The sequence below is a fragment of the Rhinatrema bivittatum genome, chromosome 7 (genome assembly GCF_901001135.1).
Source record: "Rhinatrema bivittatum chromosome 7, aRhiBiv1.1, whole genome shotgun sequence".
Lineage (NCBI taxonomy): Eukaryota > Metazoa > Chordata > Amphibia > Gymnophiona > Rhinatrematidae > Rhinatrema > Rhinatrema bivittatum.
The window spans coordinates 110,842,560-110,864,883 of NC_042621.1; the positions used below are offsets into that span (position 1 = coordinate 110,842,560).

Genomic DNA, 22,324 nt, shown 5'->3' on the forward strand with positions numbered 1-22,324 from the left:
ATCTTGACCCCAACCCCTGCAGTCTTACCCCGTGATAAAACCAAGCTTTACTCACTTGTAGTTCTGAGTCCATCAATTTAAACTGTCTCCTAGGGGAAAATTGTTCTGGAAATCAGGACTCTCCATTCTTCCTGCTAGTGTTCTAGAATAAACCAAGAGACCTGAGTGCCAAGGAGTAATCCTTTAGTGCCTTAAAATCCATAGTAAAAGAGAGGCCCTGATTGACTTGTAGAACCAGCAGGTCTTAGAGATACCCCAGAAGCAAGGATGGATGCTGTCCCCTCCAGAATCCCAATAATCTCCTCCCACACTCAGAAACTCCGCCTTTTTTTACAGAGCCACACTCCCTCCAGGTCAGTCTCCTCAGCACACATTAATTAAAGGAATGGACAAAGAAGTGCTATCCTCTTCTGTATCAGCATCCACCTATGAATAACAGTAGAGATTAAATGAGAATTAAGAAATACTTGAAGGATATATATATATATTAGTGGCATAGGGACCAGTATATAGGGGCCTGAGCCACATTGTTTTTAATAGCAAATCGCCACAATCCTTAACACTGAGTGAAAAATAATCAATCGTGATATTAAAGCCATTCACCAGCTTCACACTTGTAAATAACTAACAGCTAATTATAGTTTCTGGAAACTACTCAAAAAACTTTTAAAATAGTTCACAAATTCTTTAATAATCACAATCCTTTAATAAACTTTCTAACTTTTCACTTACATTTCTCAAATTATTATATAAAATAGTATTACTTCCCTTTTCCCAGGTCTTGAGATGCACATCAGCTCTTGAACTGCACCCTATATTTAGCTGATAGTTTATTTAGAAGTTTGAAGTTGATGAATGGTTTGAATACCACATTGTTTTTAAACACAGATTGGGCCAGATTTTAAGATTTACGCGCGGGCGTAGATTTGTGCGCGCAACCTGGCGGGCACAAATCTATGCCCGATTTTATAACATGCGTGTGCAGCCGCGCGCATGTTATAAAATCCAGGGATGGCGAGCGCAAGGGGGGTACACACTTGTGCGCGGTGAGCTGCGCAGCCTTCCTCCATTCCCTCCGAGGAATTTTCCTTCCGCCCCCCCCTACCTTCCCCTCCCTTCCCCTACCTAACCTCCCCCAGCGGCAAATGGCCGCTGTGCCTGGAGGCTCCGGCCCTGCTCCGCCCCCGGACAGCCCAGCCCCACCCACTCCCTGCCCCCTTTTTCAAGCTCCGGGACATACGCGCGTCCCGGGACTTGCGAGCATTGCCGGGCCTATGCAAAATAGGCTCGGTGCGTGCAGGGGCGGATTCTCGGGGTTACGCGCGTCCTCTTAACAAGAGTGAAAGCAGAGAGGAGGCTGGAATCTATAGGCTGGTTAGCCTCATCTTGGTGGTGAGAAAATTAATGGAGATGCTGCTGAAGGAAAGGCTAGTGAACTATTTACCGTCAGGAGAATTGCTGGACCCAAGGCAGCATAGCATGGATTCACCAGGGGAAGGTCCTGTAAGACAAATCTGATTTTTTTGATTGGGTGACTAAAGAATTGGATTGAGAAAAAGCGTTCGATATGATCTACTTGGATTTCAGCAAAGCTTTTGATACAGTCCCGCATTGGAGGCTTGTGAATAAAATGAGAAGCTTGGGAGTGAGTGCCATGGTGGTGGCCTGGATTATAAAGTGATTGACAGATAGAAGACAGCATATAATGGTAAATGGAACCTACTCTGAAGAGAGAACAGTGTTAAGTGGAGTGCCACAAGAATCAATGTTGGGACCGGTTTTGTTCAATATCTTTTTGAGCGACATTACAGAAGAGATAGAAGGTAAAGTTTGTCTATTTGCGAATGATACTAAGATCTACAACAGACTGGACATGCCGGAAGGAGTAGAGAGAATGAGATGTGATTTAAGGAAGCTTGAACAGGATCAAAGATGTGGCACCTGGGATTCAATGCCAAGAAGTGCAGAGTCATGCACCTGGGCTGAGGTAATTAAAAAGAGCAGTATGGGATTGGGGTTGAAGGGCTGTTGTGCACGGAGCAGGACAGGAACCTTGGGGTGATACTGTCTAGCAATCTGAAGAAAGCGAAGCAAGGTGACAAGGTGATAGCTAAAGCCAGAATAATGGTGGGCTGCATCGAGAGAAGAATAACCAGTAAGAAAAAGAGGTGATAATCCTCTTGTACAGGTCTTTGGTGAGGCCTCACCTGGATTACTGTGTTCAGTTCTGGAGACCATATCTCAAAAGGGACAGAGACAGGATGGAGGTGGTCCAGAGTAAGGCAACCAAAATGGTGGGTGGACTCCATCAAATGACTTATGAGGAGAGGACCTAAATATGTATACCCTGGAGGAGAAGAGGAGCGGGGAGATATGATGCAGACCTTCAGATACCTGAAAGGTTTTAATGATGCACAATCGACAAACCTTTCCGTTGGAAAGAAATCAGTAGAACTAGGGGTCACGTAATGAAACTCCAGGGAGGATGACTCAAAAGCAACGTCAGGAAACATTTCTTCATGGAGAGGGTGGTGGATGCTTGAATGCCCTTCTGGAGGAGGTGGTGAAGACATAAACAGTGAAAGATTTCAAAGGCGCATGGGGTAAACACTGTGGATCCCTAAAGGCTAGAGGATGGAAATGAAGTTCATGGGGGTAACTTGCTGGTGTGGCAGTTATTACCCTTAACCAATAAACCTTCATAATGTTGACGCAACTCCATTATTGCTCTCTGCTTTAACAGCAGAGGGAAAAGGGAAATTAGATTCAGACAGCAACTAACAAGGACATTGAATTTTATGGCCTGGGAAAACAAATAATCATGTAACTTGCTGATGTGACTGTTACTACACTTAACCAATAAGTCTGATACTTTTGATGCAACTCCAACATGCTCTCTGCTTCAACAGCAAGAGGTAATGGGGAATTGGACTCAGACAGTAACCAATAAAGGTCCTGACTTTCACGGTCTGGGAAACTAAGTATGGGGGTGACCTGTATGGCATGGCAGATGCTACCATAAGCTTTCTGGGCAGACTGGATGGACCATTTGGTCCTTTTCTGCTACATTTCTAAGTTTCTGATGCCTCTGTGCATCAAATTAAAGAAAATGCAGCCTATAACCCTTCCCTACTCCGCCAATGTGCCTAAATACCCCCCAGGGGTCTGGAAACACACCGTCACCTGTATAGGCAGCTGAAAAGAAAAAAGTATAAAAATTAGAATGAAGTGTCACACAATGATGCCCCACCCTCTTTCCCAAACCCTTCCCCTATAAGCCAAAGCCAACACCCCACTCCAAATAATCCCCCAGTAGCAGTCCCTCTGTAATCTAGTAGATCCCCACTTTTACATCACAGACTACCTGATAAGTGGGGATATGGGGGCAGCCCAAACTATCTAAAAGACACCATGTTGGTCCAGTGGTGACCCAGATCACTCCCTATACTTCAAGCCAGTCGATGCCATACCTCAAAATGGTGCTGGCTGGCCTTTGCCTCTACCTGACTTTTTCCACCACGGGCAGGATGGGCCCTCAGCTGCGGGCAGAATGGGCTCCATTTGCGGCCCCGCCAAGCCTTTCTCTGCTGCATCTTCGACTGCAGATGGAATGGGCTCAGCCTGTGGCCTTGCTGGGCCTTCTTCCATGGTGGAAAGAGGATAACCAATGGGACAGTGCTATACCGGGGTACAAATTATATCGCAATGACAGAGAGGAGCACTCGGGAGGAGGTGTGGTGCTTTATGTCCAGGATGGCATAGAGTCCAACAGGATAAACATCCTGCATGAGACTAAATACAAAATTGAATCTTTATGGGTAGAAATCCCTTGTGTGTTGGGGAAGACTATAGTGATAGGGGTATACTACCGTCCACCTGGTCAAGATGGTGAGACGGACAGTGAAATGCTAAGAGAAATTAGGGAAGCTAACCAAATTGGTAGTGCAGTAATAATGGGAGACTTCAATTACCACACACTATAAACAGTTATGATCAAACACAATGAATACAAATCTTCACTAGAAAGACGTCATGTAGACATGTTTTTGCTTAATGTGCTGTTTACTTACAGAGCCATCATAACACCTGCAGGCATACCAGCGCTTTGTGCTTTGAGGTTTTGCCACTTCAGGTCACGTTTAATCATTGGCTCTAGTCCTTTATTCTACTGCATGTATTTAATTTGTAATTCTGACATTGAGAGTCACTCTAAGGAAGATTCAACCCCGATACAGAATTTTATAAAAAATTCAAAAAATTTAAAAATTCAATTAAATACATGCAGTAGAATAAAGGACTAGAGCCAATGATTAAACGTGACCTGAAGTGGCAAAACCTCAAAGCACAAAGCGCTGGTATGCCTGCAGGTGTTATGATGGCTCTGTAAGTAAACAGCACATTAAGCAAAAACAAGTCTACATGACGTCTTTCTAGTGAAGACTTCAATTACCCCAATATTGACTGGGTAAATGTATCATCGGGACACGCTAGAGAGATAATGTTCCTGGATGGAATAAATGATAGCTTTATGGAGCAATTGGTTCAGGAACCAACGAGAGAGGGAGCAATTTTAGATCTAATTCTCAGTGGAGCTCAGGACTTGGTGAGAGAGGTTACGGTGGTGGGGCCGCTTGGCAATAGTGATCATACTATCATCAAATTTGATTTAATGACTGGAAGAGGAACAGTGTGCAAATCCAAGGCTCTCGTGCTAAACTTTCAAAAGGGAAACTTTGATAAAATGAGAAAAATTGTTAGAAAAAAACTGAAAGGAACAGCTACAAAAGTAAAAAATGTCCAAGAGGCGTGGTCATTGTTAAAAAATACCATTCTAGAAGCACAGTCCAGATGTATTCCACACATTAAGAAAGGTGGAAAGAAGGCAAAACGATTACCGGCATGGTTAAAAGGGGAGGTGAAAGAAGCTATTTTAGGCAAAAGATCTTCATTCAAAAATTGGAAGAAGGATCCAACAGAAGAAAATAGGATAAAGCATAAACGTTGGCAAGTTAAATGTAAGACATTGATAAAACAGGCTAAGAGAGAATTTGAAAAGAAGTTGGCTGTAGAGGCAAAAACTCACAGTAAAAACGTTTTAAAATATATCCAAAGCAGAAAGCCTGTGAGGGAGTCAGTTGGACTGTTAGATGATCAAGGGGTTAAAGGGGTTAAAGGGGCACATAGAGAAGATAAGGCCATCGCAGAGAGATTAAATGATTTCTTTGCTTCGGTGTTTACTGAAGAGGATGTTGGGGAGGTACTCATAATGGAGAAGGTTTTCATGGGTAATGATTCAGATGGACTGAATCAAATCACGGTGAACCTAGAAGATGTGGTAGGCCTCATTGACAAACTGAAGAGTAGTAAATCACTAGGACCGGATGGTATACACCCCAGAGTTCTGAAGGAACTAAAAATGAAATTTCAGACCTATTAGTAAAAATTTGTAACCTATCATTAAAATCATCCATTGTATCTGAAGACTGGAGGATAGCAAATGTAACCCCAATATTTAAAAAGGGCTCCAGGGGCGATCCGAGAAACTACAGACCGGTTAGCCTGACTTCAGTGCCAGGAAAAATAGTGGAATGTGTTCTAAACATCAAAATCACAGAACATATAGAAAGACATGGTTTAATGGAACAAAGTCAGCATGGCTTTACCCAGGGCAAGTCTTGCCTCACAAATCTGCTTCACTTTTTTGAAGGAGTTAATAAACATGTGGATAAAGGTGAACCGGTAGATATAGTATACTTGGATTTTCAGAAGGCGTTTGACAAAGTTCCTCATGAGAGGCTTCTAGGAAAAGTAAAAAGTCATGGGATAGGTGGCGATGTTCTTTCATGGATTGCAAACTGGCTAAAAGACAGGAAACAGAGAGTAGGATTAAATGGACAATTTTCTCAGTGGAAGGGAGTGGACAGTGGAGTGCCTCAGGGATCTGTATTGGGACCCTTACTGTTCAATATATTTATAAATGATCTGGAAAGAAATCCGACGAGTGAGATAATCAAATTTGCAGATGACACAAAATTGTTCAGAGTAGTTAAATCACAAGTAGATTGTGATACATTGCAGGACCTTGCGAGACTGGAAAATTGGGCATCCAAATGGCAGATGAAATTTAATGTGGATAAGTGCAAGGTGATGCATATAGGGAAAAATAACCCATGCTATAATTACACAATGTTGGGTTCCATATTAGGTGCTACAACCCAAGAAAGAGATCTAGGTGTCATAGTGGATAACACACTGAAATCGTCGGTTCAGTGTGCTGCGGCAGTCAAAAAAGCAAACTGAATGTTGGAAATTATTAGAAAGGGAATGGTGAATAAAATGGAAAATATCATAATGCCTCTGTATCGCTCCATGGTGAGACCGCACCTTGAATACTGTGTATAATTCTGGTCGCCGCCTCTCAAAAAAGATATAATTGCGATGGAGAAGGTACAGAGAAGGGCTACCAAAATGATAAGGGGGACTGTAACAGCTCCCCTATGAGGAAAGACTAAAGAGGTTAGGACTTTTCAGCTTGGAGAAGAGACAGCTGAGGGGGATATGATAGAGATCTATGAGAGGTCTAGAACGGGTAGATGTGAATCAGTTATTTACTCTTTCGGATAGTAGAAAGACTAGGGGGCACTCCATGAAGTTAGCATGTGGCACATTTAAAACTAATCGGAGAAAGTTCTTTTTCACTCAACGCACAATTAAACTCTGGAATTTGTTGCCAGAAGATGTGGTTAGTGCAGTTAGTATAGCTGTGTTTAAAAAAGGATTGGATAAATTCTTGGAGGAGAAGTCCATTACCTGCTATTAATCAAGTTGACTTAGAAAATAGCCACTGCTATTACTAGCATCAATAGCATGAAATAGACTTAGTTTTTGGGTACTTGCCAGGTTCTTGTGGCTTGGAGTGGCCACTGTTGGAAACAGGATGCTGGGCTTGATGGACCCTTGGTCTGACCCAGTATGGCAGGTTCTTATGTTCTTAACCTAAATCAGCCAGAGAATCCAGCAAGAGAGGAACAATGAAGAGAAGAGATTGCAGCTACCCAAAAGGTACTGGGAGGATCCAGAGTGGAAGGATACTTGCCCCTAAGAGCTTACCTTTTGGGGAGATTGTGAAAAGAGGAGAAAGAGACTGAATTTTGTTTTGTGCTTTTTGGACTTTGTTGTTGCAGGTGCATTATAAATTAGTGTACGGTCTTGGATCTTGTTTACTTGCCACCAGTTTATAGTAAAGATTTCATTTTTGAACAGAACAGAAATGGACAGTAATGTGCTTGAGAGCTGGGGTGCATAAGAGCCCTAGAAAGGAAACAAAAAACCCTTAAGGATTTTGAACAGACTGAACTTTTCTCCCCTGTGTGGGAACCCCAGGAGGTCATGGGGCCCTCCCCATGCCCAAGAGATGACCAAGACAGTGGCTACACATTGCTTTGTGACATTTCATTAGCTTCCTGAGGTCCTTACAAATGAGCAATAACCGGCTGCAATAGTTCCTGATTATCTTACTAAAATTGTTTTAGTAACAGGATTTCCTGATACTATGTACAAACACCATACATTCCCAGAACTGAAAGGGAGGATCTGACCTGTTCTGAAATCCTCTGGTCAACTTCTCTAGAAAGAAGTCTGTTCAAGCCGACAGATTCTAATTTATAAGAAATCATATAGCTTTAATCTTTCACAAACACTCTTTCCTCTCAGTCACAGCAGCCTTTTCTCCATTCTTCTCCCTTCCCTTATTGCTTCTCCCTCATTCCCCTTCCCTTTTACCTCTGGTTTTTCAGTCATTCTCACTCCAAAATCTCTCTAAATGCCTGCCTTGTTTTTTTTTTCCTGATTGTCCCTCTCTTTCCCCTTGGCTTCTCATGGACTTTACAGCCAACCAATTATCTCTCAGGTTCCCCTTGCCTTGATCTGTTGTAACTTTCTGGGTTTAAATAGATGCTGTCTTTACCCTTCTCTGCCAGTTAAAGTGTGCAGTTCACCCTCTGTAACCCAATGCAGCTAACATTAAGATGACTCGAAAGTCCTCATTCTTCTATTCACGTCGCATCATTATTCAACTCCTTTAATACTGCAACATCCACCACTGTAGGCAGAGCAATGTTGCACCCATCAATCATAAGCGCGGCATACAAAGCCATTGTGGGGTGGGTGCACCACTTCCATTATTATTTATGTAACCTATATTAAGAGTTATACCTTTACCATGCTTTACATTTACCTTCAGCTACACAAGGCAGCTCAAAAAGGTAAAAGTGCAATTGTGTCAAGATCCCTCCAAAATAACACTGACCATCAGTCTTAAATGCTCAACATGGAGCCCAAACCATCCTTAGCCACAATTCATGCTACCTGCTGATAGGGTACAGACTGTGGGAGGACCTAGTTAAGCCCATATTTAGTAGCAAGACCACTATTCAGAAGTCAAAGACTGATGCTCCCCAAACCCTACCAGTAAATAGATGTCATGAAATAGCCACGTTTTTTAATGACAAAATTATGAACCTAAAAAACAAAATTCCAAACACAACCAAACAGAACATTAAAATGCAAAAAAGGGACCTTAAACAATGGACTGAATTCAATGAAATATCAGAACTAGAAGTAGAAACCATGCTAAAAAGAATAAACCCTTCCCCACATGCAGACGACATAATACCAACCATGGATATAAAAAAAGTAGCCGACACAGTCTCCCCGACACTAACAAAGATTATCAATCTATCCTTAACAGAAGGAACCATGCCAGACACACTAAAAGGAGCAATCGTAAAACCAATTTTAAAGAAAAAAAACAGTGATCCGAGCATTCTAAACAATTATAGACCAGTATCTAACTTACCACTAATTGCAAAATTAATAGAAAAAACTATACAAAATCAGCTAGCAGAACACTTAGGGGTACATTTTATAAATGTACGCGCGGGCGTACTTTTGTTCGTGCACCATCACCATCACCATCCTATACCCATCACAACATGGCTTTCGCAAAAACTACAGCACAGAAACTCTACTGCTCGCCCTAACAGACATCATCATGAGAGGCTTCGACAATGGTAAACGGTACATCTTAATGATGCTAGACCTATCAGCGGCATTTGATACTGTAAATTATAACATCCTACTAAATAGAATAGAAGAAATAGGATTAAGTAACAAAATAATCAAATGGTTCAAATCATATCTAAATAACAGATACTACTAAGTACAGATAAAAGACGTAATGTCAAAAAAAATAAACTTTCAAACAGGAGTCCCACAGGGATCAGCTTTATCGGCCACCCTATTCAACATATACCTGCTACCACTTTGTCACCTACTAGCTGGTCTAGGCATCTCACACTACATATACGCTGATGATATTCAACTTATATTACCCATTGATGACACAATTGAAAAGACATTGAACATAGCTAACATGTATCTGGATATCATCAAACAGTTACTAAACCAGATGGAATTAGTTATTAACATAGAGAAAACAGAATTCATACAATTGGAACGTAAAAACATTGAAATCATACAAAATCCAATCACACTCAAAAACAACCAAAAAATAGAATTAGCAGAGAAAGTAAGAAACCTTGGAGTGATAATTGACACAGAGCTTAACCTGAAACAACACATATCTTTAAAAGTAAGGGAAGGATACGCCAAACTTATGACTCTTAGAAGACTAAAACCACTACTAACAACTAATAACTTCCGTTCAGTGTTACAAGCTCTAATTTTCACTAGCACTGATTACTGTAACATCCCCCTACTTGGTTTACCATACACCACGATTAGACCACTCCAAATACTACAGAACACGGCTGCAAGAATTCTGATTCGTAAAAGTAAAAGAGACCATATTACTGAAACCCTAGCTGAACTACACTGGTTACCTATCTAGCAAAGAATACAATATAAAGCCCTATGTACCATATATAAATTAATACATAATGAAAAAGCTGAATGGCTGAACACAGCCCTTCGTGTACACGTCCCTCACAGAAACCTGAGATCAGCAAATAAAGCTTTACTAACCATTCCCTCAATTAAAACAGCAAGACTAACCCAAGTAAGGGAAAGAGCGCTTTCATTAGCAGGACCTATACTATGGAACTCCATGCCTGTCGAGATCCGCCTACAAAGAGACATCAAAACCTTCAGAAAAAATTTAAAAACATGGTTATTTAAACACGTGTACAACAAAGAGAAAGGGGAATAGAACACAAGGAAAATGGGAGGCGATCTGCAGACCACCCACGCACACTACCCTAATCCATACGGGTATTTATTTTATTTTTATATATATTTTTCGCTCACCACCAAAGAATAAGATACTATAAGTTATCTATTTTAAATCTGTCACTGATAAGAATGGACATGATGTATCACATCCACATATGAATAATTATAACAAACTATGTTACCGTAAATTGTTGGCACCTGTTTAGTGGATAGAAATCAAGATTTTTTCCTACATTAATATTTGTGCCTTATTGTAAACCGTTGTGATGGTACCTATTTTAACGACGGTATAGAAAAGTTTTTAAATAAAAAATAAATAAAATACTTAGGAACAGCAGCCAACTGCTTTTTGGGAGTTGTTGCGTCGGAGGTGGACCTTTGGGCTGAGGTGGGGTTGACGCAACCTGTAGGCAAGGACCTACGGATCCCCACCGTCAGCAGGTGGAGTGGGCTGAAGCTAGAGGCCACTGGAGCTTCACCTATACCAGCCCTCAGTTCCCCTCGGGTTGAGCCTTTGGGTGCCGGGGCCGGCAGGACTTAGGTGGGCCTTGAGGTTAGCGAGAGGTGAGTAGCTATACAGCCCAGAGACAGCAGTCGGTAGATGGCGTAGTTCTATCCTGGACTGGATTCGGTACAAGAGCTCAGGTGCCAAAGGAACAATAGGGAACTGAGGGCACCTAAGCCTTGAAAGTCTATGTCCAAAGGATAAGCGAGGAAAGGCGTCACTGACAGGCTGGATTCTGAGCCGGCTGTGAATGGTAGTAGTGGCAAGCAACGAAGAACTCTGGATGAAGGAGAGTCTATAGCGTAGCCGTACAAAGCGAGGGTCAGGGCACGGAGAAGGCAGGTATAGTCAGTCCAAGCAAGAGTCACGACATGGAATGGGCAAACGTGGTCAGGCAATGCAGAGGTCCGGGGCTAGAGAGAAGCGGAAGAGTAGTCAGGCATAGCGGAGGTCTGGGCTGGAGAGAAGCTGAAGAGTAGTCAGGTGTAGCAAAGGTCAAGTCCAGGGAGTCAATCCAACACATAGACGAACAGGAACTAGGCGAACAGGAACCGGGAACCACAGGAAGACAGGAACACATGATGAGACGATCCAGGGGATAGCAACGAGTACTCGGAGTACGAGGAGACCTGTTGCAAAGGCAACACTATGGAGCGAGGCCTGAGCTTTTATACGCTGAAGAGTCTGATGTCAGCATCTGGGTCTGCGGCCAGGTTCCTGCCGCGGGCCCTTTAAAAGAATCACTGATGCGAGCATGCCTAGGAAGGGGCGCTGTGCTGGTGGCGGTGTCTCTCTGCGGGCCACGCGGAGAGGCCTGCCGAGCAGGTACATCCTGGTCAGCATGGGCAACGTGGCAGGGCCGGAGGCAATGGAGGGAACTCGAGGTCGGAGCTGGTGGCCCACCACCACCAGCGAAGAGGAGCCAGCAGCTGGAGTCTGTCTGAAGAGGTGAGAGGGCCACACCGTGGGGTTGCCGCGGGCAGCACGTGTAACAGGAGTGTTTGGTACAGAAGTAAAAGTGCCTATTACGTGAAAATCTTCAGAAGAAGAGCCGTGTTAGTCTGGTGTAGCAAAAATGACAGTCAGGTGGAATCTTACAGACTAATCAATTTTTTGAGGTATGAGCTTTCAACAAAGTGGACTCTGGTCCTCCAAAGTTCATGCTTCAATAAATTGTTTAGTCTATAAAGGGCCACCAGTCTCTGTCGTTTTTACCTATTAGGATTACTCTGTCTGTCTGTCTGTCTGTCTGTAAGTTAGGGTTGCCAACTGGCTCCAGATTTTCAGGACTGGTTGATCCAGTCCTGGCTTTACCCCATTGCATGCAGGAACTTGTAGTTTTGCTTGTCTTAAGGAATGCAAACAGAAATCAGAACTATATGTCCATGCATGCAATGGGGTAAAACCAGAACTGGATCAACCTGTCCTGAAAACCTGAAGCCATCTGTGGTCATGTCTCAGGCAGGCTTTGGCTGAATACATTTTGCAGAAATTACTTCTGGAAGATTTTCACTAAAACACAAGGCCAAAATGATAATTTAGGCCCAAGAGAAATTTCTGGCTCAGCTGCTGCGTTGAGAAACTTCGGCAGCACCACATGGAGGTTCCGTGGCACTTCTTACTGTCCATCATGCAAGATGAGGCAGCGTTACCCTCCCGGCTAATCTCGCAGCCTTAGGTTGTGCGGTGACAAGGGTTGAGCAGCCAGTCAGGCAGCAGTGCCCCTGATGCCTTTCTCTGGCTTCTTCTAGGGTCCTGAACCGAGTGGGCTGAGAACACCTCCAGCCTAACCAGAAAGCTCATGGAGCTCATTTCGAAGTGTCCCAGGGTATTTTGTAACCTGTGGTAGGGATGGAAGAAGGATGCTATGAAATGTACCAGGTTTGTGTTTTGCCGTCTGTCAACATATTATCAAATTGTTTATTACACAAATCTGCCAATAAACCAGAAAACTCATATTTCACAGTTTAACACCACAGAAATTGAAAAAAAGACAACAGCCCATGATAATCATCATTTTTTGAAATGTCCTAGACATGGATTCTGCTGTTCGTATATTTCATACTCATTCATGTTTTTATTAGCTAGGGATTCTTTCAAGTTAGCCTTGAAAATTTCTTGTTGGCATTGCCTCAGATTTGACAGAGCACCAGATCAGAGTGTCTTATCACAGGGAAGAAAGTGTTATTTATTTATTTATTTATTTAGAACTTTTCTATACCGACTTTCCAGTAACAGAATTACTGATCAATTCGGTTTACAATTTGAACAATAACAACAGTGACAAGTAAATGTCTTACAAGGAACAGGAAGAAAATAACTTGGAAATAAATATGTGGGTTGATTACATAAAAAGTACTATATACAAATAGTACTATATACAAATATATACAAAGCCTAAAGGTGGGTAGAGGCACTAAACAATGGCGTTGGACTGTCAAGAGGGTGGGTATTGGGATTTGGACTGCCAAGGAGTTGGAGTTGGTTAGACAAATTCTTTTGGTATTCCTTGTGGTATTTTGGGGGTATTCTTTGGGGTTTCAAAGAAGTTCCAGAGCTGAACTTGGATAGTTCTTGTGTAATTCTCTTGTTGGTTGTTTAAAATAAATTGAAGTTCTTATATAGCTTTCTTGTAGGTTGAATGAAAATAACCTTGAGGGGTCCTTGGCAGATATTATTCCGCAGGCTGATGTTATGGAAAAGCTTGATGGAAGAGCCACGTCTTAAGTTTTTTTTTGAAAATAATGGGGCATTGTACTGATTTGAGTTCTGGTGGGAGACTATTCCAGAGTTTGGGACCAGCTGTGGAGAATGCTCTTTTGCTTAACGTTGATTTCATTGGTGGAGTCTGGAGGTTGTTTCTGTAGGCTTTTCTCACTGGTCTTGTAGATGTGTGGCGTTGTAAAGGGATTTTGAGCTCAAGTGGTGTTAGGTTATGTAGTGATTTGTGTATTGTTGAGAGCACTTTAAAGCGTATTCTGAAATTGACGGGCAGCCAATGTAGGCTTTTTAATATTGGTGAGATGTGGTCTCTTTTGTTAGTCTTGGTTAGAATCCTTGCCGAAGCGTTTTGCAACATCTGTAATGGTTTTAAGGTGTTTGCGGGGAGGCCCACTAGAAGAGCATTGCAATAATCTATTTTCGTGAGAATGATTGCTTGTAGAACCAGTCGGAAGTCATGGAGATGGAGGAGTGGTCTAAGTCTTTTTAAGACTTGTAATTTGAAGAATCCATCCTTTACTATATTGTTGATGAGAGCTCTATAATTCATTTGGTTGTCAAGTATGACACCAAGATTTCTGACTTGTGGTGACAGAGTTAGTTGAGGAAAGAGGTTGGTGCTGGGAAGTGAGTATGTTCCATCTTGAGAAATGAATAGGTATTCTGTTTTGTTTTGATTAAGAATAAGATTTAGGCTTGCGAGTAAGTTGTTGATGGCTTGTAGGCATGTATTCCAGAAGTCCAGAGTTTTTTGTAGAGATTCAGTGATTGGGATTAGAATCTGTACATCGTCTGCGTATAGGTAGTGTATGAGATTTAGGTTGACAAGGAGTTGGCAAAGTGGGAGGAGGTAGATATTGAATAAGGTTGGTGAGAGTGACGATCCCTGTGGGACTCCCAAGTCGCAAGTGACTGGTTGCGATTCTTCCTTGTTGACCTTGACTTTGTATTGTCTGTTCTTAAGGAATGATTTAAACCAGTTGAGAGCTGTATCTCTAATTCCAATGTCTGAAAGGCGATCTATTAATGAGTTATGATTGACCGTATCAAATGCTGCTGATAGGTCTAGGAGGATGAGTAGACAGGGACATCTTTTTTCAAGATTCAGTAAGATGGAATCCGTTAATGAGATTAGGAGGGTTTCTGTGCTTCTGGATTGGCGGAAACCGAACTGGGCTGGAGAGAGAATGTTGTTGTTGTTAATGTATTCTGTGAGTTGTTTATTTGCTACTCGTTCTAATATTTTAGCGATGAATGGTAGATTTGCTATTGGGCGAAAGTTTGCTGGGATATCCGGTGAAAGATTAGGTTTTTTTAGGAGTGGCTTTATGATTGCCATTTTGAGAGAGTCGGGAACTAGTCCTTGAGATAGGGAGCAATTGATGATTTGTGCAATGTGTTTGGAAATGGTTTTGGCGCATGAAATGAGGAGGTTGATGGGAATGGTATCTTGAGGATGTGAGGAAGGTTTGATTTTTTTTAGGATGTTTTCTATCTCTAAGGAGGAGGTGGTTTCAAATTCGCTCAGGCATGTCTTTTGTGATGGGCAGGTAATCTGTGGTGTGACTAGCGTAGAATTGTTGTTGTTCTTGGACTGCGCTAATAGGTTTGGGATCTTATTCTTGAAGTAAGTTGCGAGTTCTCCCGCTTTGCTTGCCGCTTTATCATCTGGTATGGCTGTTGATGGAGGTTTTGTGAGAGAAGAGACCAGTGAAAAATATACAGGGTAATTTTCAAAGAAAAATGGAAATGTAACATACTATTGTAACAATTTTCAAAAACCCATTTATCTGCGTTAAGTGCATTTAATGCAGGTAAAACCTATTGACAATTCAATAGCATATACTGTAACAGTTTTCAAAAGTTTTTGAAAATTATTCTGTAAATGTTATAAATTCTGAGAAAAGTCACCTTCTACCCTGCGCCTTGTTTCCTACCATCCAACCCGTTCTGAAGCCATTCATTTTCCACTGAACCCTCTTTTGCGACTTTCGTTACTAAATTCCTCAACCTTTCAGATACTGGTCTATTGCATCTGTCTCGCTTAATAAACTTAAGAAAAAGTAATTAGATTAATTGGATATGATCTGTTTGACCAGAACCCACACCATCATGAATTCTTTGTGCTGTAAATGCTTTGTTACCTTTTCTGTGCTTTATAATACTTTCCACTGTGGTGACATCAAATTTCCTTTACCGGGTCAATTTTCAAAGACATTTATGTGGGTAAATAGCAATTTACTCGGGTAAACTGGCCTGTCTGAAAATCACTTTCACTCAGGCTGGCTAAAATTACAGGTGGTGAAACAACCCAAGCACTTTTAGCTGCATTTAGGGAAGGCATTCTTAAGAGGCGTGTTTTGAGGAGGATCAGAATTTAACACGTACAGAATCTATTCTCAAGTCTAAGCATGTCAATTTTCATTACAGAATCTACCCTCACAAAAAAACCCACATGTCCAGTGGGTTACTTTATGCCTGCAGCTTGCTTCAACAGGCATGCAAGCCTGCACTTTCTCTTTGATGCTTAGTGCGAAGTCTGCAGGTGAAGGGGTCCCAGCGGACTCTGGCCCAAAGCGGAAATTCTGAGAATTGCCCCATTTAAGTCACCTGTACTAGTCTCCAGCTCTCTTACAGCATCCTACCCTTTTACACTTTTTTGGTTTTGCACATTTGGCCTTCCAGCTCAATCACAACTGGCTAAAGAATCACAAGCATTCATAACAACCCGGGGGGTTTCCTACATTTTAACCCTCTCCCCATTCCTGTCTTATCTCCCCAGTCCTCAGCCAGTGGCCACAGATTGCAGTACGCTTTAGAACCGGCTACAAACACACATTGAGGTTAGCCAAAAATACCCCCTGAGATTAGAATATTTCCTCTTGCTTTCTGGCTAAATTTTGCACAAAACTTACCTAGGTAAAAAGAGGTGATGCTGGGGGGTGTTTGTTTTACTTTCCCTGGACAGCCCTGGAATTTAGCATTGTCCTGATAAAGTTTGCCAGGTAATTTTGGTTGGATAAACACCTCAAGTTATCCAGATAATGCTATCCCAACAACTTTATCCATGTTTATTTAGCGGAATCCTTATCCAGATAAGTTCCATTGATTATCCAGTTAAGGTTATCCAGATAACATTACCCTGATAACATTTCTGCTCGCTGGCTTACTCCGAATGGACCTCTCTTGAGTTTTGCCATTGACTGTTACCGTTGTGAAATGACAGGCTCCCTTCCCCTTGGGGCTGTGCATGCCGTCTCGGCAGCTTTCTCTAACTTGATCTACCCAAGAAGCAGCGGTCAAACTACTGAATTAAATCCCGATCTCTGGCATGGCAGTGCGTAACATCATTCCATCTCAAGCAATATATAGTGACTTAGTTATTACATCATTAAAATTTAATAATACTCTTAGGTGCAAACCTTCCACTTGAGAGTAAATATTTGTTTCACTTCCCAGAACTGATCCTGGTGGCAAAACACTACTCTATAGCCAAAATATCAGCCTCCAGAAAGCGTTCAGTAGATTTTATGGACAGCTATGAATCGAGACATCTTTATGAAAGTTTCTTGACTTTATTGATAAAAGTATTACTCTACATCTCTTTGTTATAAGCATAAGAACCCAAACTTAAATCATACTGTAACCCTCCCTTTGCTGGGGGTCACTTTCCCATCCTTGGAGAGCACAGGTCTTGCTCAACCAGGGTGGTTGGGAGGGGGGGGGGGGGAGTTCTCTGGGTTCTGTGGATTGTACAGGAGGCCCTGCAAGGCCAAACTAGGCAGAGGTTACCTTCAAAAGAAACACACCGTCCAGAGCAATCTGGAAAAACTAACCAGTTCAGCAGTACAAAAAGAAAGTCCACAGCAAAAGCAGTAGAAAGGTCCACAGTAGACGCAGTCCAGATTCTTACGCCCTTCCATTTTAGAAAATTGTTTATGGGGCCAGTTTTCAGACTACTCGCCCCGGTGCAAAGTCACCGCAGACTTTTTACTTGCACCACCTATCCAAGGGAAAGTAATCAAGGATTTTCACTTTGAAAACTGCTGTGGCTACAAAGTACTTGCGGGTAAGAACATAAGAACATAAGATATGCCATACTGGGTCAGACCATGGGTCCATCAAGCCCAGTGTCCTGTCTGCAACAGTGGCCAATCCAAGTCACAAGAATCTGGCAAGTACCCAAACATCAGATAAATCACAAGCTTATTAATTACCGTAATAGCAGTTTATGGATTTTTCCTCTAGGAACCTATCCAAACCTTTTTTAAACCAAGTTACACTAACAACTGTAAACACATCCTCTGGCAATGAATTCCAGACCTTAACTATGCGCTGAAGGAAAAATAATTTTCTTTGATTTGTTTTAAATGAGCTACTTCCCAACTTCATGGAGTGCCCCCTGGTCCTTCTGTTATCTGAGAGAGTAAATAACCAATTTACATTGTTCAAGTCCATTCATTATTTTGTAGACTTCTATCATATCCCCCCTCAGTTGTCTCTTCTCAGACCTGAACAGCCCTAACTTCTTAAGCCTTTCCTCATAGGACAGCCATTCTATGCCTCTTATCATTTTGGTGGCCGTTCTCTGCACTTTCTCCAGTGCAGCTATATCCTTTTTGAGATGCGGTGACCAGAATTGCACACAGTATTCAAGGTGCGGCCTCACCATGGAGCGATACAGAGGCATTATGACATCCTCCGTTTTATTTGCCATTCCCTTTCTAATAATTCCTAACATTCTGTCTACTTTATTAATCGCCACAGCACACTGAGCCAAATATTTCAATATATTATCCACTATGAAGCCTAGTCTTTTCTGGGTGGTAACTCCTAAGATAGAACCTAATAATGTCTAACTATAGCAAGGGTTATTTTTCCCTATATGCATCACTATGCACTTGTCCACATTAAATTTCATCTACTATTTGGAAGCCCAATATTCTAGTCTCGCAAGATCCTCCCTTGCAGTTCATCACAATCTGTTTGACATTTAACTACTCTATATAATTTTGTGTCATCTGCAAATTTGATCACCTCACACATCATACCCCTTTCCAGATCATTTATAAATATATTAAAAATGTTAAGGTTTGTGGGTATGTGGACCCTTGGCCTGAGATGCGAGTTGTAACAGCCCGTGGGGAGGAACCCCACAGATCCGCATCATCAGGAGGTGAGGTACCGGCACAGCAGGGAGCTCTGGGCACAATGGTGGAGTGACCCCAGGGACAAGGAGGTATCCCCTGTAGGGTGACAGACAGTTGGTGGTTCCTGGAGTGAAACCCCAAAGAGAGAGGTGCCAGGTGGGCCACGGAGCAGTAGGCATGGGAATAGCCGTGCAGAAGGTTCTCCGGGAGGACAGCCCCGAGGGGCGGAGCTGCAGCGTTGTGGGCATAGATTAGGAGGTGCAGGCCAACCCACGAGGCAGGAAAGCCCGGTCCTGATCTCAGTTGCTGACTGAAGTAGGCAGGAACCCGGAAAGCAGAGGAATGCCGGCAGTATAGTAGAGAAGCAGGCCCGAAGAGCAGGACAGCTGACAGTCGTTGAATAGGCAGGAGCACAGCCCCGTGGAGTGGGGAGGCTCTAGGTAGTCTCTTGAGTAGTAAGCATGGCCCGAGGAGCGAGAGAGCGCAGACAGTCTTGCTAGAACACAGGCGCAACCCTGAGAAGCAGGGAAGGCTAGCCAAGGAACTCCCAGGTTGCCGCAGTGTTCCAAGAGAGACCCGAGTAGCAGGAGCTGATGCAGAGCAGGACCCAGGAAGTGCAGAGCCAGCCCGAGGTGCGGAGTAGGCCAGAGGAGCAAGTCCCCATAGGAGCGCACACTGACCACCAAGGAGCGGGTGCCAGACAGGGTCCAGGAGCAAGGCACGTAGCGATGTCTCAGGAACACAAGGCAGGAGTTGAGGACTCGTACGGAACTTGTTGCCAAGTCGGCTAGCTGGGGGCGAAGGTGGAGCTTAAATACAGGAGTACGATGACATCATCAAACAGGGACGTCCACGAGGTTCCCGCTGAAGAGGTTTCAAAGGCGGGGCCTGTGACGCACACGCGTGCCTAAGAAGGCCCGACATCAAAGTAGGAAGTAGCGGCGTCCATGCTGCCATGAGGAGTCCCGAGGAATGAGGCGGTGTAGGCAGGCCCGCGCTGCGAGCAGCCCTGGGGAGGGCAGGAGAGCAGAGCAAGAAGTGAGTACTCACAGTCGCAGATGGCTGCGATTGACAGGCATAACAAAAAAGCACTGGTCCAAGTACAGATCCCTGAGGCACTCCACTGTTTACCTTTTTCCACTGTGGAAACGGACCTTTTAATCCTACTCTCTGTTTCCTGTCTTTTAAACAGCTTGCAATCCAGCTTGCAATCCATGTTGGCTGTGTTCCATCAAACCATGTCTATCTAAATGTTTTGTGATTTTATTCTTTCTAACAGTTTCCATATTTCCTGGCACTGAAGGCAGGCTCACCAGTCTATAGTTTCCCAGATGACCCCTGGATTCCTTTTTAAATATATGGGTTACATTGGCCATCTTCCAATCTTCAGGAACATCAGATGATTTTAATGATAGCTTACAAATTAATTGAAATGGGACTGAAATTTCATTTTTTAGTTCTTTCAGAACCCTGTGGTGTATTCAATCCAATCCAAGCGATTTATTATTCTTCAGTTTGTCATTCAGGCTTACAACATCTTCCAGGTTCACCATGATTTGGTTCAGTTGATCTGAAACATCACCCATGAAAACTTTCTCCGGAATGGATATCTCTCCAACATCCTCTTCAGTGAACACTGAAGCAAAGAAAATGTTTAATCTTTCCGCGATGGTCTTATTTTCTCTAAATGTCCCTTTAACCCCCTTTATCGTCCAATGGTCCAACCGACTCCCTTGCAGGCTTTCTGCTTCGCATATATTTTAAAAAGTTGTTATTGTGAGTTTTCGCCTCTGTGGCCAAGTTCTTTTCAAATTCTTTCTTAGCTTGTCTTATCAATGTCATACATTTAACTTGGTAATGCTTATGCTTTTTCCTATTTTCTTCTGATGGATCCTTCTTCCATTTTTTGAATGAAGATTAGAGATGTGGCCTGTCGCAGGAAATTTCGTTTTCCCGCGGTTTGGGCCGATTTTATTTCGGCTGCCCTGAAACGAATACCCGAAACCCGCCCAACCCTTCAAATTTAATTAATTTCAACCCCCCCAAAACTTGCCGAAGGTCCCTGATGGTCCAGCGGGGGTCCCGGGAGTGATCTCCTGCTCTCAGGCCGTCGGCTGCCAGTAATCAAAATGGCACCGATGGCCCTTTGCCCTTACCATGTGACAGGGGTTATCGGTGCCATTGGCCGGCCTCTGTCACATGGTAGGAGCAATGGACGGTGGGTGCCATCTTAAAAAATAGCGCGGGCCATCCATTGCTCCTACCATGTGACAGGGGCCGACCAATGGCACCAATAGCCCATGTCACATGGTAAGGGCCATCGGCGCCATTTTGATTAGTGGCAGCCGACGGCCCGAGAGGGGGAGATTGCTCCCAGGACCCCACTGGACCACCAGGGACTTTCTGTAAGTCTTGGGGGGGGGTCGGGCAAGTCTTGGGGGGGTCGGGAGGCTGGGGGATTGCAATTAATTAAATTTGAAGGGTTGGGGTGGGTTTGGGTTTTTTTGTTTTTTTTTAATGTGCCCTTTCTTCCCCCCCTAAAACCGATAAGAAAACCTCACGAAATTTCGTGGGCTTTCTTATCGTTTTGTAGGCCCCCGAAACGCAACGAAATAGGAAATATCGTCTCTATTTCCTATTTCATTGCTAATGAATGCACATCCCTAATGAAGATCTTTTGGCTAAAATAGCCTCTTTCACTTTATCTTTTAACCATGCCGGTAATCGTTTTGCCTTCCTTCCACCTTTCTTAATGGGTCATTTGCACCTGATTTTGTGAGGCTAGAACTTTGCATGAGGCATTGAAAATGCCATCCATGCATGTTCTTCTCCTCCACTGACCTAACACGCCCCCAGGCACCCCTCCTCTCAATGTGGCTAAAAGTTCATGTACTGTGGAAGAATACACAGACTTTCAGCCTCTTTGAAGGTGGGCATTTTTCAGGCGGCCAATTTACGTGGTTAAAATACATTTCATCCACATAAATCAGTTTGAGAACTGTTTTCCCCAGGAGCAGAATCACAGAAAGGAGCGATCTGTCTTCTAGCTTAAAGCTTCTATTGTAGTTATATTATAAACTTCTATCCAGGCAAAAAAGAGAGACATGCGTCTTACGTGAACACTGCACCAGCTGATGCAAGTGAAAACTCTGTAAACCTGTCACTGGAAATGTCTGAGCTGACTGTTATCCTGTACACATTGTTAGAATGAAGATCAGGTCTGTGTATGTGGAATTGCATGGATAGCCTTCAGAACATATCTTCACTTCAGCTTCTACCCTTTCCTCTCCCCCACCCTACCTCCAAACACACACTCACCTAGCAGATCACCAGCCACAATGCTGTACTCCACCTGTCCATTCAGCCCCGAGTCACCATCCGTGGCCAAAAATGTCCACACTCTGGGGCCTGGTTGTCCTTCTGTAAGGTCAAATGGACCCTCATAGGGCCGAGGAAAAGTGGGTCTGTTGTCATTTATGTCATTCAGATGGACCAACACCTATTCATATACAGAGAGAACGAAGAGAAAACCAATAATTATTGTGGGAAAAAAATTATAAAATGGATGACACCTAGCAAAATCATTAGCTTAGTATCCTATAGGGAAACTGGTCTTATAATATCACAGTGTCTGTAGCTCCCTAATAACTTTTGAATCGCTCATCTAATTTCATTCAAATGTATGCCACAGATAGAA

General features: G+C 43.1%; 1 protein-coding gene across 2 annotated transcripts in view; it reads right to left on the reverse strand.

The window, feature by feature from the left end:
- CDH23 (cadherin related 23) overlaps nucleotides 1–22,324 on the reverse strand; it is a 1,814,588-nt gene that overhangs the window by 172,304 nt on the left and 1,619,960 nt on the right. For both annotated transcript variants that reach the window (XM_029608940.1, XM_029608939.1), the window contains one exon: nucleotides 21,946–22,126. In XM_029608940.1, coding sequence (XP_029464800.1) covers nucleotides 21,946–22,126 — 181 coding nt within the window. The remainder of the gene's footprint in view (nucleotides 1–21,945; nucleotides 22,127–22,324) is intronic.